The sequence below is a fragment of the Myxocyprinus asiaticus genome, chromosome 2 (genome assembly GCF_019703515.2).
Source record: "Myxocyprinus asiaticus isolate MX2 ecotype Aquarium Trade chromosome 2, UBuf_Myxa_2, whole genome shotgun sequence".
NCBI classification, from domain to species: Eukaryota; Metazoa; Chordata; class Actinopteri; order Cypriniformes; family Catostomidae; genus Myxocyprinus; species Myxocyprinus asiaticus.
The window spans coordinates 21587418-21606140 of record NC_059345.1 but is presented as its reverse complement, the minus strand read 5'-3'; the positions used below and the strand labels follow the sequence as shown (position 1 = coordinate 21606140).

Genomic DNA, 18723 nt, shown 5'->3' with positions numbered 1-18723 from the left:
ATAAAGACTTGGAAATTGTGATCAACTCACTTATTACATCAAGGTTAGACTATTGTAGCTCATTGTAAATTGGTCTACCCCAAACTGCATTATCCTGCCTACAGCTAGTTCAAAACGTGGCAGCTAGGCTTTTAACAGGGTCAAGAAAGAGGGATCACATTTTCCCGGTTTTAGCATCTCTACACTGGCTACCTGTGAAATTTAAAAATTCTGATTTTTGTCTACAAGGCACTACCCAGTCTCGTGCTCCAATATTTCAGTGACCTTCTACACCCTCCCTCCCCCACCAGAGCACTCAGGTCTTCTGATCAACCTTTATTGAGGGTTCCTCGTTGCCGCTATAGATCTAAGGGTGACCGTGCCTTTTCTGTGATAGGTCCTAATCTATGGAATAGTCTCCCTTTTCATGTGAGGTCAGCTTCATCATTAGCCATTTTTAAATCTTCTTTAAAATCTGTAGCTTTTGAATAGATCCTTGAATTGTTTGAAATGGATAAATACATGATGTTGTATTTAAATGTTTTTATTTATTTTATTATGTTTTATATTTAACTTTAAATCAATCTGTCTTTATATCACTCTGTCATTTGGTTTGTTTGATCTGTAAAGCACTTTGGGTCAACTTTTGTTGTTTTTAAATGTGCTCTATAAATAAAGGTTGACTTTACTTGACTAATAAAGCATTATATTGTTACATATTGTTTTGTTTTCTTAAATGCATTTTGACAGGAAAAGAAGTATATTTAGAGTCAAATTTCAGCAGTTTCAAAATAATGTGATTAATTGCGATTAAAATATTAATCGACTGACAGCACTAATTATATTATATTATATTATATTATAAATAGGTACGTGGACAGTGAACTTTCTGAGGTGACGTGCAGCTTCAACACTTCCAGTCTAGACAGCCTCAAAATGACATTAGTCGTGTCCGGTATAGACAGGTGTTACAGACTCAGAAACCATTCAGGTACACTAAGAGCCATATGGGCAGATTGCAGCTCTTATAAAAATCAAAGTCAGTTACTGCACAGAACCTCTCTCTCTCTCTCTCTCTCTCTCTCTCTCTCTCTCCTGATCAATTCACAAACATACGGCACCTGCGGAAGTGATTATGCCAAGAGTTGTTTCTGATGCTTAGGATGTCCTTAACGGAGCGCAGGGCCTGCAGAATCTTGTCAAAAGTTGCTTCTATGTACAGCAGCCTCTGAGTGACCTCTGACCCCTGACGTCCTGCAAAGCATGGCAATGGCATCCGCTCGTCCTCTTCAGAACGAGCAAATTGCTGCTGGCACTCACACACCTGAAAAAGAGAGAGAGAGTGTGATCTGTGAACCACAAGACTTTTGACCATTGGAAAGTCTGGTCAAGTATGTAGCTTATTTCCACTGAGAACAAGAACTTTCCACTGGTTTGTCTTACTGGCATGTAAAGCGAATAACCACAGTTAATTTTGTTTTTATGTGCAGTTAGGGGCGTAGGTTTATTTATTTTTATTTTATTAACCTCACCATATCGAACTTTGCCAGCTACCTAAAAACAACTTGGTGTTACCTTGGTGTTGGCAATTCACAATCATGAGTCGGCATGTACTAAAGCCATTTAACCAGCACGGTTGAACACTGTTAAGAATGGTTAGCTAACCATGCCGAGAAATCCGTGCGGAGAACAGATCGCAACCGTGCTCTAGTGGAAATGCTACTGGAACCGTTCCTCCCCGTGCTCAGAACGGTTCGGCCCGATGGTAAGAAAGAGGCTATATAAACCCAAGAGTGAAAGATCATGTTTATAACAGCATGAAAACTCTTGAGAGGAATGGGTAGGACCACACAGCAATAAAGTGTTGAAAAAGTGCTAAATTAATATAAAAATAACACATTATATAAAATACAGATCTTAGAAAAGACAGGAGTCCTAGGAAATATGAAAAAATGAAAACAATAAAGAGACAAAGAGATGTGAACTATTGAGGAACCTCAGAGGATATTCTCTGGATGTGGACTTGCGAATGTTGGGTGTAAACATTTGAGTGGGTTGATAAAGTGCAGTTTGTGAGTGTGTCATATTGTATACAGTACATAATATTGTAACTTTTACTTACCTCTATAAGATCTTTAAATCTCTGGACAAAGGCATCGACCAGAGCAAATATGCTGGTCTGGTCAAGTGACCAGCCTTGGGAAGAGTATCTAATCAGAGAGAGAAAGAAGATAAAAGGTTAAGTTCACACATCTTCCTTTCCATCAGTTTTATTCCTAAAGCGTAGGACTGTAAAAAGAGGAGAGAAAAATTGAAAAGACTGCTATATCACTGCTCCCTTACTAAAGCTTTTCACATTTCACACGACATATGAGCAAAACAAAACAATGGCTGTGGTTGGCTGCCATCCGAGCAGTGAGGGATCAGGTCAGAAATGATCTGTCATAGGCATAATTGCATCCTCCAAAGTTCTATATCAGTCAGCTTGCCGTTCCACAGATTGCTTTTCACACCTCATTCTTCTACTGATGGAAAGGTAATCCTCACCACCACTCACAGACAAACACCTTTAGAGGGGCAGAGAGGAAGCCAGGGTCACGGGGAGGGGAAAAGAGAGAGGGTGTGACAGATATACAGTTGAAGTCAGAAGTTAACATACACTTAGAGGGCCTAGGTAGCTCAGTGAGTAAAGAAGCTGACTACCACCCCTGGAGTCGTGAGTTCAAATCCAGGTTGTGCTGAGTGACTCCAGCCAGGTCTCCTGAGTAACCAAATTGGCCCGGTTGCTAGGGAGGGTAGAGTCACATGGGCTAACCTCCTCGTGGTCGTTATAATGTGGTTCTCGCTCTCGGTGGGACGCGTGGTGAGTTGTGCATGGATGCCGCGGAGAATAGCGTGAAGCCTCCACATGTGCTATGTCTCTGCAGTAATGTGCTCAACAAGTCACATGATAAGATGCACAGATTGACTTCTCAGACGCAGAGGCAACTGAGATTCATCCTCTGCCACCCGGATTGAGGTGAGTCACTATGCCACCCCAAGGACTTAGAGCGCATTGGGAATTGGGCATTCCAAATTGGGGAGAAAAAAATGGATCGATTATCTGGAGTCATCGGAGAAGGAATTATCTGCTAATCTGCTAGCGACCAAGGTGGATTTGGAGCATGTCTGGGAGAAGTTGGAGGACATGGAGAACCGTAGCCGGTGGAATAATGGCCGTAAAACATTCACATGCCCACAGCAAGCGATGTCCTTCATAAAGTCAATGGAGTAAGTCATCTTGTAGTACTCATGTTGCAGACGAGTGGACCGGCTCACTGAACATTCAGTTGACTGTGTGAGGAAACTGAGTGCTTTTTTTTTGTTGTGCTGATTCTGCCTAGAGGCTGGAGTTTATTTTGTAGAGTAACACACCTTCAGGACAGCTTTATGGATGAATCTACATGCTATTTGTACTTATTCCTCCTATTGGCTGTAGTTTGTTTTATGGAGTATTTCTTGCAAGACATTGGAGTGATTAAGTTATTTGTTGCACTCACATTGCAGCCGATTGGACCGGCTCACTGAACATTTGCTTGACTGTTTGAGGATTCTGCACACTACTTTTGTGCTGGTTCCGCCAAGCGGCTGGAGTTTATTTTGTAGAGTAACACACCTTCAGGACAATTTTATGGATGAATCTTCATGCTCTTTGTGTTTATTCCACCTATTGGCTGGAATTTGTTTTATAGATTATCTTTTGCCGTGAAATTCTGTCTCACAAAATTTGTATAGAAACACCGGACTTGAGTAATCTGAAGGCAAAGTTGTTGCGGGGGTTCTCGTAGGTGTGTATGGACTGTTTGAGTTAGGAGGGATGGACGACAGTTGGCGCTGTCATGCGTGGGGTTAATGCGAACGTTTTTCTTTTTTCTGTTTGTTTTGTTCCGGGGGATGTTCGGGTTTTGACTGTTGCACTAATGTTGGAATGTGGTCTTTATAATGACACACAATCTATTTTTTCTTATATGTCAAAATGTCAAATGTTAATATGAGTGGATTGTCTCTCTCCACGTGGAATGTGAATGGGTTGGGGCACCCCATAAAAAGAAGGAAGGTTATTTCTCTTCTTAAGCGTGAGAAAAATGATATAGTGTTTCTTCAAGAAACACACCTTTCTCTGCAGGAAGCTGAAAAACTTGGGAGGATATGGGGTGGGCATGCTTTCTTTAGTGCTGGCTCGAGTAAGAGCAGGGGAGTCATTATGCTGATAAGTAAACATCTACAATTCAAATGTCTCAAACAGATTAAAGATAAATTAGGAAGAGTAATTATTGTTCTAGCTGAAATTCAGGGGCAAAGTCTTTGTTTGGCTAATATTTATGCACCTAACGTTGATGACCAGGGCTTTTTTATAGATCTTGAAGGGATGTTGCAAGTCGCTGGCACCCCTCATGACATAATATTGGGAGGAGACTTTAATCTTTTGATGGATTCAGTCCTTGATCATAGTGAAGCAAAAGTGTGTAAGACCCCTAGACAACATTGACGCTTCACAGGATGTGTAAAAATCTTGGTCTTACAGATATTTGGAGACTTTTGAACCCATCTGGGAGGGACTATACATTTTTTTCATCAGTCCAAAAGATTACTCTAGAACAGATTTGTTTTTTTTTTTTTTATATCTAAGTCCCTCATTCTATATGTTGTTGATTGCTCAATTGGAAACATTTTAGTCTCAGATCATGCCCTGGTGTGTTTAGAGGTGTTGCCACATATGAATAAAAGGAAATCATTTAGTTGCAGCTTTAATGTATCCCTTTTGAATGGCTGAAATCAACGTCTATATGGAGACCAACGGATCCTCAGTATCCTCTGTGGGCATGGCTTGGGAGGCACTTAAGGCGTTTCTTAGGGGCCGGATCATACAGTATGCCGCATTCACCAAAAAATCCAAAGCACAAGAACTCGTGGAATTGGAAGGGAATATTAAAAGTGCCAAGGTAGAGCTGAAACACAATGTTGTCTAATGGCCTCAGAGAATTGACCAGATTGAAATACAGATATAATGTCACAGAAGGTGGAGTTTTGGCTATTCAGGGCAAGACAGTCATACTTTGAGTCAGGGGACATAGCAAGGAAGCTTTTGGATAGATATATAAATCAGAGAGAGTCTTTTTCTACCATTCCCTCAGTGAAATCTGCTGGTGGTGAAATATTTTCCTCGGCCACTGATATTAATAATGCTTTTAAAGAATTCTATCTTGATTTTTATAATTCCACATCTTCGTCTACTGAAGAGGATATTAGAAACTTTGTGGAACCATTAGAACTTCCTAAACTGTCAGCTGAGCAAAAAAATTCTCTTGATTCTGAGATAAACTTGGAGGAGCTTGGTGACGTAATTAATTAAGGCCTTGCCTACAGGCAAGGCTCTGGGGCCAGATGGCTTTTCCGCTGAAATTTTTAGATCTTATGCTACAGAAATGGCTCCACTCTTGCTAGAAGTTTATACGGAATCATTAAAGAATGGAAAGCTTCCGTCAGCCATGACACAAGTCTGGATCAGTCTGATTCTTTAAAAGGACAAAGATCCAAGCGAGTGTAAGAGCTACCGTCCAATTTCCCTGATCCAGCTAGACGTTAAAATATTGTCAAAATTTTTAGCTAACCAGTTGAGTAAAGTTATGACATATCTTATACATATAGATCAGGTGGAGTACATTCGGGGCTGTAACTCTACTGATGACATTAGGTGTTTCATTAATATCATGTGGGCAGTGACGAACGATCAGACTCCGGTCGCTGCCATCTCGCTTGACGCCAAAAAGCATTTGATACGGTAGAATGGGATTATCTTTTTAAGATTTTGGAAATGTATGGATTCAGGAATACTTTTATTAGGTGGATAAAGTTACTTTATAGACACCTGGTAGTGGTGGTTCAAACGAATGGATTAATTTCAGATTATTTTACTCTGGATAGGGGCACCTGGCAGTGTTGCCCTCTTTCCCCCTTATTGTTCTGTCTTGCCCTGGAACCATTAGCAGCCGCGATAAGGAGGATGATCTTCCAGGGGTGGTGGCAGGAGGTGTTGTGCATAAGCTTTGGTTTATGCAGATTATATTTTATTATTCGTCTCTAACCCTACTAGATCTATGCCTTGCCTCCACATAATTATTAATTCCTTTTCTAAGTTCTCAGGATACAGAGTTAATTGGTCTAAATACGAAGCTTTGTCTCTGACAGTGTACTGCCCGGCACCTTCCAGTGGCCCAGACAGGACATTAAGTATTTGGGTATTTTATTCCCAGCAAATTTGTGTGATTTAGTTAAGAGTTCATATTGACCCTTTAATAAAAAGGTTTTCGAGCGATGTGGGCAGGTGGGCTTCATTACATTTATCTGTGACTGGGAAGGTTAATGTTATTAAAATGAATTGTATTCCAAAATTCAACTACCTGCTACAGTCTCTCCCTATAGATGTCCCCCTCTCTTATTTCAAGCTATTTGATAGCATAGCGAATTCCTTAATTTGGAATGGTAAACGTCCCAAATTACAATTCAGTAAATTACATAGGTTGATTGACAAAGGTGGGCTAGGCCTACCCAAGATTTAGTTTTATTATAATGTATTTGGTCTCAGACATTTGGCTCATTGGTCGCTTCCACCTGAGAGAGCCCCTCCCTGGTTTTGAACTGAATAGGAAGTTCTTGCCCCTTTCTATCAAACTAACCGGATAAGTTAAGTTACACCTCATTATCTCATATTTGCATGAGGTATGGACAAAAGTGTCCAGAATGTTTAATTCAGACACTTATTTAAATGTTGCTTTGAGCATATGGCTCAACCCACAATGATGTATTGACAAGTCCCCTTTCTGCTGGACAGAGTGGATTGTGAGGGAGATTAATATGCTCAGTGACCTATATGAGAGTGGAGTGTTGAGATCCTTTGAAAATATGGTTCAAAATTCCCAGGTCTCAATTCTTTAGATATTTACAACTGTGCCACCTGCTCTGTACTATTTTTGGGAGTAGCATACACCCCCCCTAAAGCGGCAGACACTCTGGGAGTGGTGATTACTGCTTTTGGAAAAGGTCATGAGGCATCAGTGTATTACTCCCTGCAAATTCAGAGTCTGGGGGATGGAGCTTCAACTTCTCTCAAGAGATTATGGGAGAAAGATTTAAACTTGTTATTGAAGGAGGGAGTGTGGGCTAGGATTCTAAAAAACATCAAGTCTGCATCTAGAGGTGCAAGGGTGTGCCTTATGCAATTTAAGATTTTACATTGATTCTATTGGACCCCCTCTAGATTGTATAGTCTTGGTCTTAAAGACACACCCACCTGCTGGCGAAGCCAATCAGAAGATGGGGACACAACCCATGTTTTTTGGTGGCGTGTTAAGATCCAAGAATTATGGTTGAGGGTTCAGAGTTTTATATGTGACATATTGGGCACTCAAATTTCATTTAGCTCCAGACTCTGTATTTTAGGTGATGGGGAGTTCATTAATATAGGGGAAAAATACATAAGAAATTGTGTTCTAGCCAGTGTTATGATCGGCAGACAGATTATCCCTAGGGGATGGAGGTCGGCTGGAGCACCCTCAATTTGGGAGCGTTGCACGGAGATGGGAAGGGTGGCAGCATTTGAAGAAATGTCAGATAGAAGGCTAGGCAACCTGGCAGTATTTAATAGGAAGTGGGACAGTTATTTGATATATATACAGTATATATATACAGGTGCATCTCAATAAATTAGAATGTCGTGGAAAAGTTCATTTATTTCAGTAATTCAACTCAAATTGTGAAACTCGTGTATTAAATAAATTCAATGCACACAGACTGAAGTAGTTTAAGTCTTTGGTTCTTTTAATTGTGATGATTTTGGCTCACATTTAACAAAAACCCACCAATTCACTATCTCAAAAAATTAGAATATGGTGATATGCCAATAAGCTAATCAACTCAAAACACCTGCAAAGGTTTCCTGAGCCTTCAAAATGGTCTCTCAGTTTGGTTCACTAGGCTACACAATCATGGGAAAGACTGCTGATCTGACAGTTGTACAGAAGACAATCATTGACACCCTTCACAAGGAGGGTAAGCCACAAACATTCATTGCCAAAGAAGCTGGCTGTTCACAGAGTGCTGTATCCAAGTATGTTAACAGAAAGTTGAGTGGAAGGAAAAAGTGTGGAAGAAAAAGATGCACAACCAACCGAGAGAACCACAGCCTTATGAGAATTGTCAAGCAAAATCGATTCAAGAATTTGGGTGAACTTCACAAGGAATGGACTGAGGCTGGGGTCAAGGCATCAAGAGCCACCACACACAGACGTGTCAAGGAATTTGGCTACAGTTGTTGTATTCCTCTTGTTAAGCCACTCCTGAACCACAGACAATGTCAGAGGCGTCTTACCTGGGCTAAGGAGAAGAACTGGACTGTTGCCCAGTGTTCCAAAGTCCTCTTTTCAGATGAGAGCAAGTTTTGTATTTCATTTGGAAACCAAGGTCCTAGAGTCTGGAGAAGCTCATAGCCCAAGTTGCTTGAAGTCCAGTGTTAAGTTTCCACAGTCTGTGATGATTTGGGGTGCAATGTCATCTGCTGGTGTTGGTCCATTGTGTTTTTTGAAAACCAAAGTCACTGCACCCGTTTACCAAGAAATTTTGGAGCACTTCATGCTTCCTTCTGCTGACCAGCTTTTTAAAGATGCTGATTTCATTTTCCAGCAGGGTTTGGCACCTGCCCACACTGCCAAAAGCACCAAAAGTTGGTTAAATGACCATGGTGTTGGTGTGCTTGACTGGCCAGCAAACTCATCAGACCTGAACCCCATAGAGAATCTATGGGGTATTGTCAAGAGGAAAATGAGAAACAAGAGACCAAAAAATGCAGATGAGCTGAAGGCCACTGTCAAAGAAACCTGGGCTTCCATACCACCTCAGCAGTGCCACAAACTGATCACCTCCATGCCACGCCGAATTGAGGCAGTAATTAAAGCAAAAGGAGCCCCTACCAAGTATTGAGTACATGCACAGTAAATGAACATACTTTCCAGAAGGCCAACAATTCACTAAAAATGTTTTTTTTATTGGTCTTATGATGTATTCTAATTTTCTGAGATAGTGAATTGGTGGGTTTTTGTTAAATGTGAGCCAAAATCATCACAATTAAAAGAACCAAAGACTTAAACTACTTCAGTCTGTGTGCATTGAATTTATTTAATACACGAGTTTCACAATTTGAGTTGAATTACTGAAATAAATGAACTTTTCCATGACATTCTAATTTATTGAGATGCACCTGTATATACAGTATATATATATATATATATATATATATATATATATATATATATATATATTTATTTATTTATTTTATTTTATTTTTTTTGTGCTTTTTTGTTTCTTTGTGTGTGTATTTTAGCTTTGACCACAGGGATGTTTGTTGGGGGTCAGGGTGGGGTTGGTGATTGGGAGGGGGAAAGGGAATAATGGGGGTTAAAAGTTGATTCTGTACATGTATGTTTTGTTTTTCTGTTCCATTTGTTGGAGTCAATAAAAAGTGTTAATTGAAAAAGAAAAGAAAAAAAAAACCATACACTTAGGTAGAAATCTTTCAAACTCATTTTTTTAACCACTCCATAGATTTCATATTAGCAAACTATAGTTTTGGAAAGTCATTTAGGACATCTACTTTGTGCATGACATGAGTAATTTTTCCAAAAGTTGTTTACAGACAGATTGTTTCACTTTTAATTGACTTAATCACAATTCCAGTGGGTCAGAAGTTTACAAAGGCTGCTCAGCAAGGAAGAAACCACTGCTCCAAAACCACCATAAAAAAGCCAGACTACAGTTTGCAAGTGCACATGGGGACAAAGATCTTTTTGGAGATATTTCCTCTGGTCTGATGAAACAAAAATGTAACTTTTTGGCCATAATGTCCATCGTTATGTTTGGAGTAAAAAGGGTGAGGCTTGCAAGCCAAAGAACACCATCCCAACCGTGAAGCATGGGGGTGGCAGCATCATGTTGTGGGGGTGCATTACTGCAGGAGGGACTGGTGCAAAATAGATGGCATCATGAGGAAGGAAAATTATGTGGATATATTGAAGCAACATCTCAAGACATCAGCCAGAAAGTTAAAGCTGCACTGGAGTGGCCATCACAAAGCCCTGACCTCAATCTGTGGGCATAACTGAAAAAGCATGTGCAAGCAAGGAGGCCTACAAACTTGACTTAGTTACACCAGTTCTGTCTGGAAGAATGGGCCAAAATTCCAGCAACTTATTTTGAAAAGCTTGTGGAAGGCTACCCAAAACATTTGACCCAAGTTAAACAATTTAAAGGCAATGCTACCAAATACTAACAAAGTGTATGTAAACTTCTGACCCACTGGGAATGTGATGAAAGAAATAAAAGCTGAAATAAATCATTCTCTCTACTATTATTCTGACATTTCACATTCTTAAAATAAAGTAGTGATCCTAACTGACCGAGGACAGGGAATGTTTTCTATGATTAAATGTCAGGAATTGTGATAAACTGAGTTTAAATGTACTTGGCTAATGTTTATGTAAACTTCTGACTTCAACTGTATATAGAGAGAAAGACAGCAAGCCTTTATCAGGTTGACTCTGTTATGGGGCTTTTCCACTGCACGGTACGGCTCGACCCGACTCTGCTCGCTTTTTGGGGGTTTTCCACTGTGGATAGTACCTGGTACTTTTTTTAGTACCACCTTGGTCGAGGTTCCAAGTGAGCCGAGCCGATACTAAAGGTGACGTCAAAACCCTGCAGATCACTGATTGGTCAGAGAGAATTGTCACTACCAGCGTCACTGGATTTGCGACACGGGACATCAACCCACTACTTTTAAAGTTAGCAACAGCGATAGCAGTATCATTTGTTCACACAACTTTCGAATTGTAAAAAGAAATGTCTGTGCGCAAACTCACGCCGTGGTCAATAAACGAGGTGCAGATGTTCCTTTCGTTAGTAGCCAAGGAGTACGTTAGTAGCTCTACGACAGTAGAGGTGGCACAACTATGACGATCAGCCTATAATCCCACCCACGTTGAGGCTGCACTAAACTGCAGTGGAAAAGCAAGCTCAGAAAAGTAAAGCGAGCAGAGTCAAGTCGAGTCGAACCATAACGCGCAGTAGAAAAGTGCCATTAGAGGATAGGTGTGTTAGTACGTGTAAAGTGAGTGATTTAGTTGCAGGAAGAGAGACCAGATGCATGACCTGGTTTTGAGTGATCTCTCCCCAGGATCTCTGTCAGAAGTTAAAGGGATAGTTCATCCAAAAATGAAAATTCTGTCACTGTTGTTGACTCTAATGTTGTTCCAAAAACATACTTTCTTTCGTGGCATACAAAAGATGATGATAGGAAAAATGGCATTCCTCATTCACTATTCATTTTCATTCTTCTTTTTTCCTTCTTTTTCCATACAATGAAAGTGAATGGTGACTGAGGCTGTTATTCTGCCTAACATCTCTTTTTGTATGCCATGGAAGAAAGAAAGTCTTTGGGGTTTGGAACGAGTGTAAATGATGGTGAAAGAGCTTTGATTACTAAAGCGGAGGGGAAGATTATCAGTAAATAACAAATACAAATTTTGGTCCGTTCCTCACACAAAGCTATTGTACAACTTCAGGAAACATGAAATATAGCACACAAATTGTGTGGGTTATTTTTATGTTTGTTTGTTTGTTTGTGTATCTTTTTAGCTTGACAGCCATGGTCACTGTATGTTTTTGTCTTCAGAATATGCTTTTGTGGTATGGAATGACATGCGGGTGAGTAGGATTTAAGGGTATACAGGAAAACAAGACAGTGGTCCTCTTATGGAAACAGACCTTTTAACTGGCCATTTCTGTCTTTCCTTTTCAATCTCCCCACAAATCAAAGCTCTTTGAAGCTGCAATAGCTTTATTTGAGCAAAAAACCTGATTAGAAACTAATGTCAAGATACACCATTACATTTATCATTTGGAAGAATACGTTTTCCTGCGTTTCACAATTTCTTAGTAGCTTCAGTACTGGCATACATGGGGTAATTACAGTTGCCGAGGGTTGCACAACACAACTAAATTAGCAAAGCAGATAATAGATGAAAACGCAATGGAAATAAACCACAACACAATGAAATTAAGCCACAACACAATGGAAAAACCCCAGCACAACGGAAATTAGATACAACACAACAAAATTAAGCCACAACACAACGGAAAAGACACAGCATAATGGAAATAAGATACAACATAACAAAATTAAGCCACAACTCAATGAAACTAATAAGATACAACACAACAAATTGATCAGAAAAGAAATAGTTATAAAAATGCTGTGCTTATTTGTCCTTATGTGCTCTCGTCAATACCTGTTAGGTTTTCTACCAGAACTCAATGCGATTTATTAGGAACATCTGTACACCTACTTATTCATGCAATTATCTAATCAGCCAATTGTGTGGCAGCAGTGCAATGCATAAAGTCATGCAGATATGGGTCAGGAGCTTCAGTTAATTTTCACATCAACCATCAGAATGGGGAAAAAATGTGATCTCAGTGATTTCGACCGTGACATGATTGTTGGTAGATGGGCTGGTTTGAGTATTTCTGTAACTGCTGATCTCCTGGGATTTTCATGCACAACAGTCTCTAGAGTTTACTTAAAATGGTGCCAAAAACAAAAAACATCCAGTGAGCGGCAGTTCTGCAGATGGTAACACCTTGTTGATGAGAGAGGTCAACAGAGATTGGCCAGACTGGTTCGATCTGACAGAAAGGCTACAGTAACTCAAATAACCACTCTGTACTATTGTAGTGAGCAAAATAGCATCTCAGAATATATAACACGTCGAACCTTGAGGTGGATAGGCTACAACAGCAGAAGACAATTTTTGCATAATGGCAGCTCTTATAAGCTATCCTGCTCCCCGGAAAATGTGCTGAATGCAGGCTATAGTCCCCAATCGGATGACAAAGCACTCATCCGTGTGGGAAATGCTCAACATGGAACTCTTGTAGTGGTACGCGCAGCTCTCTGCATCTACCGAGCAGCCTCAAAATCTCTCATTGCATTGAGTCACACTGCCACATGACTTAAAATGTACAGTGCTTAAATTGTTTTTTATTTTCTGTTAATTTTGCTGTGCTTTGGCTTAATTTCATTGTGTTGTGGCTTATTACCATTGTGCTATGGCTTTTTCGTTATGTTGTGGCTTTATTTCGCTGTGTTGTGGCTTATTTAAGTTGTGTTTTCAGCTTTAATTTGCTTTGCTAATTTGGTTGTGTTGTGCACTTCTCGGCCACCATAGGTAATGACATGCCACCACATAAGTTCTTTGGAAGGTCTCCACTCATAACACACAAAAAAAATATTTTCATCTTTCATGATAAAAAAAATAAAAAAATAAATACCAGATAAAACGTAATACTATATGTATTATTAAACAGAAAAAAATAACTGATGCTTGGTGAAACGAATAAATTACGATTTCAGCCTTATGATTACCTCACAGAGATTATATTCATCAGAGCAGAGGATGAGATCTTAAATTGAACTGCGAGCTAAGCTTTAATGATTGCAATTCAAATACACATTGAAATGATGGCGAGCCGTACACCAGCAATCAGTTCTCCTGAATCATTTACAGGACCACCCAGCATGGGCATCTCCACTTCGTCTTTTAAATCCTTAATCACCAGTTAGCCCATGCTATTTGGGAAGGAACAGAGCTGTGCTAGGCTGCTCAGTTCACTGCAAAACACTTAATATAGCGTGAATTGTGGTCAGTTTGACAGCTATGCCCTTTAACCGCAGGGATAAATGGCCAATAAGAATGTTTTGGCATGTGGAAAACCGTAAATCCGTCCAAATTGGTGGCTAATTAAAACAGGGCTTATGGAGCCCCTCATACGGGGGTAATAATGCTCCAGTACACACCTGATATGCAAAAGAAAGAGAGGAAGTGAGGTTGGGGAGGACAACTTTTGTACAACTTACAGAGGGATCAGCTAAGGATAACAGATGAAAAGAGATGAACACGGTTGTTCTGAGAGAGTGAGTGAGGGGGAAAGAGAGAGAGAGAGAGAGAGAGAAAGTGATTAGAGAAAGATGATCCAATGGTGCAGGTCTCAGAGAAGGTCGTCGTTGGGCCTATAAGGATGAATGCACTGACTAAACACACAGGAGGACACAGAGGTGAATGTCAGGCACAGGCGGTAACAGAGATTACAGACGATAAGCTATCTTTATGTTTATTCTCTTACACGCTCTCTGGCTCCAGAGTCACATCCCTTTGAACGAGTTACACCATACCATGAATCATGACATGAGATAAAACTCTATTACAATTTCTAGCAAGGTTAGAGATGTTGACTTACACACAAAGAGAACGTGCAAGAAGATCAGGCTAAGAGGTTAAGTACTTACAAAAAGATAAACAAAAGAGAAAGAAGTCAGAGAGAAAGCTGAAAAGCAAACAACTGACAGCATTTTCACCAAACAAACTATTAAATCAAAAGAGACCAGAAAACAATTGTTTTCAAGCCTCCTAAAATAAGTGTTCTAAATACATACTATTTTTTAAACATATTTTTTTTATAAGTCCATCACAGCAAAACTCTTTTGTGAATGTGTATCTACACATTGTTAAATAAACATACAACACTTAACCAGTCAGAATTTAATGCAGTAATCACTCTAATCTCAGCAAGTAATTCGTAAGATTGTTTCAAACTGTTAACTCATGAGTTTTGAAGTCTCTTTGTGACTCAGTGACCAGTTAAGACACACATTTGTTTGTTATGTGTGTTTAAAACGCATACACACTAAAACAATCTCCATATCTTTCTTTCAAAGCACGATTTTCTCAGCAGTTGTTGGCAATGGTGGCACCATGGCAATGATTCCATTCATGAAAAATATTTCATGAGGTCATTTGTGATTCAGATGGCCTGAAAGGATTCGGGCCCAATCCATCATTATACAGAAGAATGTCTGGGACGACCGTGAAGGTTACGATTCAAACACGGACAGAGTGCCCTACTCTGTACTGGGCAACCTTTAAAGGCATTGTATGGAAAATCTAACATAATTAACTCTGTAAATCAATAAACCTAATGAAAAAAAGAAAAGAGTTTGATGAGAAATGTTTAAGTTAATATTGAAATCTCTTGTGACTGCAGACTATCAGGGCAAATCTAAGCAGTTTTTGACATTGTTAAGAAGAGGAGACATGTGAGATTACTATAGGTTTTTATTTTTATTTTGCATTTTTAGCAAAAGTCTCGATTTGTTCTCTATTTAATTTCATTACTGTCTAGGAGAAACAATTGTGCTACCACTGTCTAAAGAAAATGTCCAATCTAAAAATAAGAATTTATATTTTATACAGTATATACAGTTGAAGTCAGAAGTTTATATACATCTTAGCCAAATACAATTAAACTTAAAGTTTTTCAAATTCCTGACATTTAATCATAGAAAAAATTCCCTGTCCTAGGTCAGTTAGGAACACTACTTTATTTTAAGGATGTGAAATGTCAAAATAATAGTAGAGAGAATTATTTGTTTCAGATTTTATTTCTTTCATCACATTCCCAGTGGATCAGAAGTTTACATACACTTTGTTAGTATTTGGTAGCATTGCCTTAAAATTGTTTGCTGGAATAAGTTGCTGGAATTTTGGCCCATTCCTCCAGAAAGAACCGGTGTAATTGAGTCAGGTTTGTAGGCCTCCTTGCTCGCACACCCTTTTTCAGTTCTGCCCACAAATTTTCAATCGGATTGAGGTCAGGGCTTTGTGATGGCCACTCCAGTACCTTCACTTTGTTGTTCTTAAGCCATTTTGCCACAACTTTGGAGGTATGCTTGGGGTCATTGTCCATTTGGAAGACCCATTTGCGACAGAGCTTTAACTTCCTGGTTGATGTCTTGAGATGTTACTTCAATATATCCACATTATTTTCCTTCCTCATGATGCCATCTATTTTGTACCAGTCCCTTCTGCAGCTAAGCACCCTCACAACATGATGCTGCCACCCCCATGCTTCACGGTTGGGATGGTGTTCTGTGGTTTTAAAGACTCACCCTTTTTCCTCCAAACATAATGATAGTCATTATTAAATTTTTGTTTCATTAGACCAGAGGACATTTCTCCATAAAGTAAGATCTTTGTCCCCATGTGCACTTTCAAACTGTAGTTTGGCTTTTTTATGGTGGTTTTGGAACAGTGGCTTCTTCCTTGCTAAGCAGCCTTTCAGGTTATGTCAATATAGGACTCGTTTTACTGTGGATATAGATAATTGTCTACCCGTTTCCTCCAGCATCTTCACGAGGTCCTTTGCTGTTGTTCTGGGATTGATTTGCACTTTTCGCACCAAACTTCGTTCATCTCTAGAAGACAGAATGCATCTCCTTCCTGAGCGGTATGATGGCTGCGTGGTCCCATGGTGTTTATACTTACTATTGTTTGTACAGGTGAATGTGGTATCTTCAGGCATTTGGAAATTGCTCCCAAGGAAGAACCAGACTTGTGGAGGTTCATAATTTTTTCTGAGGTCTTGGCTGATTTCTTTTGATTTTCCCATGATGTCAAGCAAAGAGGCACTGAATTTGAAGGTAGGCCATAAAATACATCCACAGGTACACCTCCAATTCAGTACACCTCCTATCAGAAGCTAATTGGCTAATTGTCTAAAGGCTTGACATCATTTTCTGGAATTTTCCAAGCTGCTTAAAGGCACGGTTAACTTCTGACCAACTGGAATTGTGATATAGTCAATTGAAAGTGAAACAATCTGTCTGTAAACAATTGTTGGAAAAATTTCTTGTGTCATGCACAAAGTAGATGTCATAAACGACTTGCCCAAACTATAGTTTGCTAATATTAAATCTGTGGAGTGGTTAAAAAATGAGTTTTAATGACTTCAACCTAAGTGTATGTAAACTTCTGACTTCAACTGTAGAAAAGGAAGCCTATTTTTAGAGAATTTAAGATTTTTATATTATGAGATTATGTTCATGACAATTACGCACATTTTACCCCCCAATTGTCATTACCATCACGTGAAAAAAGATGGCTATTATGATATTCTCAATACAACAATGTGAAAAAAGCATTTATACATCGTAATGTAGCAGTAATCCTTTGGTTATGCCTATTTTTTTATTTGTTATTTTTTTTAATTATTATTGTACAATAACATCTTTTTCACTGTAATGTAAAATACTGTGTTAAGGTAATGAGAATCATGACTGAAAACTATAGGAATAATAAAATTAAAAATTATGGTTCTGAAAACTGGGGGATAAATTAATTTCTTAATGCAAAATACTATTATAATATTATTTAATGTGATATAATCATTTATTTTTTTTTTTTATGATTTTGGGTTAAATATGACCAGGACTAGTTTCTTGACATGTTTTGTAAGAATAATCTTATTAAAGATATCTCATTATTAAAGAACTATAGATTATATTCCCTAACCTACCCCTAAACCTAACCCTCACAAAAAACTTTCTGCATTTTTACATTTTCAAAAAACAAAACATTGTTCAGTATGTTTTATAAGTGATTTAAATTATGGGGACACTAGAAATGTCCTCATAAACCACATTTATAGCATAATACCCTTGTAATTACCAGTTTGTAACCTAAAAAAGATGTCCTCGTAAATCACCCAAACCCCCCACACATAAACATACACACACACACACACAAACACACACATATATACCATGAGGTTAACTAAACCATCTTTGCTTATACAAACGACCCAGAAAAACTGCTTTGGAGAAAAACACAGGTGATCTTTTGATTCATGGCTGTCCAAACTGATAGCGTTGACGACCAGCTTTGATCAATCTTTTTTTAATTTATTTTTTTATTTGACACAGAAGCATCAAGTGTGGCACTGTTGTGAGCTATAAAAGAGCCAATGAACAACACAGTGATGGTAACAATGTAAGACATTAAGTGCATGTGCTTCCTAGAGCAAGTATTCCACAGCTCACAATGCGTTTATCACAAACACATGCACGTATGACAGCTAAAATCCCCCCACTGCATACCCCAAACCTCTAAGACATTGCCCCAGAACTAAACTCTGAAGGACTAAGATAGGATGTGTGTGTGAGTGTGTGTGTGTGTTTATGCACGCAATGGTCTCCCCCTTCAAACTGAAACTAGAAAGGGGTCTTGCTTTGCTTAATACCAAACCTTGAGTATCTCGATCCAGATTTACCATTACCCATTTCTAACGCTGTCTGCTTTACACAGGCCATTCACACCCACACTCAATACATCATCAAGCAGGGACAATGAAATTCTATGCCAGAGGCCTGCCGTGCCTTAAGTTTTTAGTTGCAGCTCTGTATTGAATTTACTGAGAGCAGCAATTGATTCACTTCGAGTGCTGCCACCAGCCCAAGCCGCAGGAGTGCAGGCTGTTATTGCTGTAGCAGGCAGACCATTAATGGTACTACAACAACAAATGCCTCATAATAAATACAATACTGGCATGCTCTCCTATAATGATTCCATTATCACAAGCTTATATAGTAAGACTCCGTTCTGATTATTAAAGAGATAGTTCACCCAAAATAAAAATTCTGTTATCATTTGCTCACCTTTTTATTTAAACTAGTTTAACTTTCCTTTTTCCATGGAACAAAAATGTTAAGAACTGACAGCCTCAGTCACCATCCACTTGCATTTCATATTTAATCCACAGAAT

General features: G+C 39.1%; 1 protein-coding gene across 1 annotated transcript in view; it reads right to left on the bottom strand.

The window, feature by feature from the left end:
• dnah2 (dynein, axonemal, heavy chain 2) overlaps positions 1–18723 on the bottom strand; it is a 299507-nt gene that overhangs the window by 236739 nt on the left and 44045 nt on the right. Inside the window, exons 9-10 of the mRNA XM_051722679.1 lie at positions 2102–2189; positions 1101–1303 (exon numbers count right to left, since the gene is read on the bottom strand). Of these exons, the coding sequence (XP_051578639.1) occupies positions 1101–1303; positions 2102–2189 (291 nt within the window). The remainder of the gene's footprint in view (positions 1–1100; positions 1304–2101; positions 2190–18723) is intronic.